This window comes from Porites lutea, chromosome 7 (genome assembly GCF_958299795.1).
Source record: "Porites lutea chromosome 7, jaPorLute2.1, whole genome shotgun sequence".
Classification (NCBI taxonomy): Eukaryota; Metazoa; Cnidaria; class Anthozoa; order Scleractinia; family Poritidae; genus Porites; species Porites lutea.
In genome coordinates this window covers 30,990,920-30,996,380 of record NC_133207.1, presented here as the reverse complement: position 1 = coordinate 30,996,380, position 5,461 = coordinate 30,990,920, and the positions used below count along the sequence as shown (strand labels likewise).

Genomic DNA, 5,461 nt, shown 5'->3' with positions numbered 1-5,461 from the left:
GGAATTCACATCCTCGGAGACCCAGGGGCAGAAAATAATGAATAATTTCGCGTTCTTTCACGACGTAGTGCTTTGAAAAAAGGTTGAGGCACATGCAAAATTGTTCTTTTGCTACATAAACGTTCTGCTTGTTTGACATTCTCTTTGCTCTCGTCGTCGTGACATCTCAAATTCCCTATCTCCATTGTAGTAGGAGTGCTCCTCACCTCTTTTCTTTCTTTTTATTATATTTACCCGTCAATAGGTGTGCGGGTCGTGCGCGGGCCGACTGTACTGTCGAGCGGGCCCTCTCTTTTAACGAGAATTTGCCGATGGCCAAAAGGATTGCAGCTCCAGAAAAAGAATTCGACCACGCATGCGTAAGGTTTTGGCGCGTTTCTCTGATTGTCTTAGTTTGTTTTGCTTGAATTTTTCATATTTAAGAGGCCTTTTTTCTGTATTTAACAGTCTATCATTAACATGGATTCTCTTCTTGAACCAGTAATTGAGGCTGACAAGGAAACCTTTTGTTTGCAAATAATGAAACGCCTGGATTGCCTGCGAAGAAACGAGCATTTGTGTGATGTGACTCTAGAAGTTGGATCCGGCGATGGTCTAGCTCGCTTGAAAGCTCACAGAAACGTGCTGTGTGCTGCCAGCCTGTTCTTTTACAATGCCCTCAACACGGAAATGAAAGAAAAAAAAGAAGGAGTCATTCGACTGAAAGATACAAGCAAAGCTTTGATGGAAGAAGTGCTGGAGTATTTGTACACAGGACATGCTGATGTCAATGACAAGAATGCGTATGAGTTGATGGCTGTTGCAGATTATATTCTTATTCCAAGCCTGAAATATGTCTGCAGTAAGTACATCCAACAAACTTTGAGTATTTCATCCTGTTTGATGGCTTATTATTACAGTGTAAAGTATCAATGTGCTGAATTAAAACAAGAAGCCAGGAGCTTTATACTTGCTAATTTTATGGCTGTTACAGAAACAGAAGACTTTCTCAATTTGAGTCTTGATCAAGTTGAGGAATGGATTTCAAGTGATGACATAGTGGTCAAAGGTGAAGAAGAAGTTTTTAAGGCCATCTTGAAGTGGACTCAGAAAAACGCTCGCAGAAAACGAAGCTTTAGTCACCTTTTTTGCCATGTGCGTTGTGTGTATATCTCACCCAATTTCCTTTTCACGGTTGTTTTGCAACACGAGTTTGTGAAAAACGAGAAGAAGTGTATGGATATGGTTCTAAGTGCCCTGAAAGAGTCTACGGATGGAACAGAAGCATGCTTTTTGAAGCAACCACCAAGAAGTTGCCTGAGAACCTATGAGGATGTCATATTTGGTTGCGGAGGTGTAGATGGAAGCAAGTTGGTTTGTTACCTTCCATCGGAGAACAAGTGGTACAAGTTGCGATGCCAGAAAGGTTCTCGAAACGGATTTGCTCTTACCACAAGTGTTTGCCAGAGTAAATTATATGTTGTGGGTGGAAATACAAGTGGTTCGGCAGCTGCAAGGTATGATCCAATCATCAACAAATGGTCATCCATCAAGTCTTTTAGGCAGGAAATCACTCATCCTGCTGCTGTTACATTCCGTGGATTTCTGTATCTGATTGGTGGGGTAGATAACAATAAGGGAACTTTGAGTACAGTGCTACGATACAACCCTGATACAGACCTATGGCAAGAAGATGCCCCTCTCTGTGGTCCAAGATCCAGAGCATGTGCAGTATCTGATGAAAACTACATCTATGCAATTGGAGGGATGAGTTCATCTGAGGCTTATAACTCAGTTGAGAAGTTTGATCCTGAAACTAATTCATGGAATCTAATTGCATCAATGCAGGGAAAAAGAAGAAACCCCTGTGGTGTTAGTGTACACAACAGAATTTTTGTCTTTGGTGGAGTTGAGGGATCTGGTGGAAGCCCATGTGAAGTGTATGATAAAGAAGAAAATGTTTGGACTGTGCTTGCAAATGCTTTAGTACCAAGGTTCCCAGCAAGTGCTGTGTGTTTTAAGGAACAAATTTTTGTGTTTGGTGGATTTGGATCCAGACAGAGTTGGCACCAAGATATGATATTACAAGTCTATGATGTTGATAGAAATGAGTGGAAGCCCTGTGGTAATGCCTCACTTGGAAATTATATGTACAAACTTTCTGCTGGAAGGGTTTTAAGAGATGTTTTGAAGTCTTGTGCAGTGATTTAAAAACCAAAAGGATGGCCCAAAGACCTTTTTCATTAGTATTTGAAATAATGTTAAATATGTCGATTTTTGGTGTATTCAAATCATGTTGATTTTCTATTTGCTTACAAGTAGATGGGCCAAAACTTGGGTTGGGGGAGGGGAATTTTACAGATATGTGTCACAGTGTCATGCTTATTATAATTCGACTGACCAAAACTAAATTTAAATTTTCATCTTTGAAAAACTGCTAGGCTGAACGGCTTTTAAAAACTCCACAAGTTTTAATCTTAATTTTGCCAATCCATGCCCTCTGTTTGTATTTGCTCCTCTAGTTTAAACCGTTGCTTATTTTTTTGAGAAGTTATTTGTATGTTTTGCTCAATAAAGTGGACATTTTCCAGTGGTGAAATTTCATGACACAGCTCCTTCAACCCTTTATGTACCAGTCATTCCAAAATTGCCCATACCCCCTGTTCAAAAACCCTAGGCATTTGGCTTTTTTGAAACATTCAAATTTCCCTGTTATGTTGGTAGTTTTGTTCAAGTGCCCCACCAGCTAACACTTCAAAAAGCATCAATTCCCCTACCTATCAGGTATTAAAGGTATTAGGGGCATGAAAATGAAACGTTAAGAGTAAGAAACAAACATGGCTCTCTGTTGATATGGCATGAAAACCCTCCTAATACATATGTACAGGTTAACCTGGGTTAACAAGGGTGTAGCATGAGGAGGGGTACCCTGGTTTTTCCCCCAAAAAGTCAAAACATGCACACATAAAAGTTGAAAATAGAAATTCATCTCCCAAAGCATTGAAACGATTATGTCTTTGCAGCTGGGTAAAACATTTTCTGGTTTTAAGTTACAAAGACCAGTCCAATGGGTCCACCGGACCCAAAACCCTCTGCTTTCAAATACAATGAGCTCCCTAAAATCTCTGTACCCCCTATTTTCTAAAGGCTTGTTACGGCCCTGGTTAACCTGTTGGGAATATTTGGTTATCTTTGCCTAGTCTGGGTTAGGCGGTGTAGATGTATGACATTCCAGACTAACGTTTGCCTCATTTGCATGTCAGTTTCTAATCGAGGTGCCCGTAATGCTAAAAGAATGAATTATGTAATTCTTTTACTTGCCACCACTGATCAATGTTTTGACATGAAACCCTAGTACCCCCAACCAAGTGAGCCTCATTTGTAAGCCCAGTGTGTCTAATCGAATAAATGCAGTACTTGAAAGAATTTGATAAAATCATAAAAAAGCAACGCCTTTTCCCTTTAGTGATTTTTATTAATTCTCATAACCTTTGGTCTTGATTATGTATTGATACTGTAAAAGAGAAACTTTGTGAAAAGTCTTCCTCTTCTCAATTCAGTTGAATACGCATATTTTTACGAATGCAGGAGCCCATAACTAGTCATGGATCCTTCAGGGATGAAAAAGGAAATTATTTTGATATGAGAATCATGTTATAATTTTTTTAAAACGTTTTTAGTTAGTTTTCTTTTTGAAATATTTTTTAACTCAAATTTTTTGTATCCTGTTACTCGTGTTTAGCAATACCCCTTCTAAGCATGCGTATTATTTTGGTGAGAAACCAGTGGTTTTTTTCGCTCAGTAGCGAGTTCGCCCCCTACTAGTTAGCCCCCTTATTCTCGAGTTCGCCCCGTAGTGAGTTAGCCCCCTAAAATGTTTCAAATAAACAACCGATCCATGGCCAGTTTAAATTATAACTACTCACCGTGCTTCACTTTTAAATTTCAACTATTCGGTCAGTTAGATTGAAGCGGTAGAAGTTTTACAACATGCGAGCGATCACCTTCAGATTCTGCTTCATGTACCGGACACAGGATTATACAGAATCGTGTTTTGACAATCATAAGTATACAAATACTTTAAAGTTACTCAAGAACGTCAACTAGAAAAGATATTTAAAAGAATGGTATTAAACAATTTTTCATTTCTTTTCTTTGTGTCTCTCTTTGCCTTCAATTAATGTAGTGAGAAAAAGTCACAAATAATGCTTGATGGGTTATGTCACTGCTAGTTCATTAGCTATGCACGCGCGACAATAAATAAAGAGGTGTGAACTTCAAAGTTGTAACTTCATTACAATTTGAATTAACCTACCAGTTTACAACTGGCCAATTAAATAAAGCATTTTATGACACTTACCTTTTTGATCCGGAAGGGGCTATAAAAAGGATGAAACGTTCGGGGGGTGACAACTCTAAAAAAGGCTCTTTGGGCACTCCTATAAATAACTTTATGTCCTCCCGGAAATTTGGACGACCTTCCCGAAATTTTCGGTGGCACTCTCCATAACTGTTTAACTTCCCAAAATTGTTAATTTAGAGATTTTTTGCTTCTGGTTAAGTATCTAACTCTAGTTAGATAGTCTAGTCTAGGAAGCTTTAGTCCCTGGGGGTCCATCAATCTTCCCTCTTCCTCCTCGCACATTTGAGGCGGTGGTGACCACTACTGGATCAGCATCCCTTACTGCCTCTTGAGCTTCCAAAGTATTTTGTATTCTTCCAACAAATCTTGCCTTAGCCAGGAACACACATAGTCGATGTCCCATTTTCGAAAAACCTTTTCGGCTTTTATAAAGAACATTCTAACGTCTGCTGCTATATTGTGAGTAGTTGCTCAGGGAAAATGTGGAAAACGTCATGACACCGGGTAAAGGTCCTCCTGTCATGGTTTATCGGCTTACTTTTACCGACGCGTCCATTTTACAGCTCTTACTTCCTTCTCAAGTATGTAATCATTGGAATGTGCTCTTAAAACTCCTTAACGTGCAGCGTAAAAATACCACTGAACTAATGAATGATGGGATCTATAATTATAATTAGAGATTAGAGGCCAGGCTACATTGGTGGTAGGCGGGTGCTCTCCCCACGGCACTACGCTTGCTCTTAATGTGCAATCAGTCGGCTGTTCGCCTGCAAAAACAGCTATATCTCAAATTAAAAGGCGACCCAATTTTCACAGGCTACTTAACTGTGGACATTCCCACAGGGAAATCCTCTACAAGGTAGCATAGCCATGGCCTTCACAGGTATCATCTTCCAGGTATATTTTGTATTTGGTGAAAAAAAAAAAAAGGCACTAGCTTGCGAGCAAGCTCTCCTGGGGTTCCCTGGGATACGGCCAGAGCGCCCCGGAAGAGCTTGCTCGCACGCTACCCTCGAACGCGTCCCTCCTATCTAACGTTAAAATAATAAGAGACTGCTCACAGTCTAAAAACTTTCGGCAAGGATTGTATGTGAGAGAACAAAATAAACGTAGTTCTAA

At 39.8% G+C, this 5,461-nt stretch overlaps 1 protein-coding gene across 1 annotated transcript; it reads left to right on the top strand.

The window, feature by feature from the left end:
- The first annotated feature begins 362 nt into the window (after positions 1–362).
- On the top strand, positions 363–2,281 carry LOC140943193 (kelch-like protein 11). Its single transcript, XM_073392263.1, has one exon. It carries the CDS (start codon positions 460–462, stop codon positions 2,188–2,190), a length of 1,731 nt encoding a protein of 576 aa, XP_073248364.1. The 5' UTR covers positions 363–459; the 3' UTR covers positions 2,191–2,281.
- Positions 2,282–5,461: the final 3,180 nt, after the last annotated feature.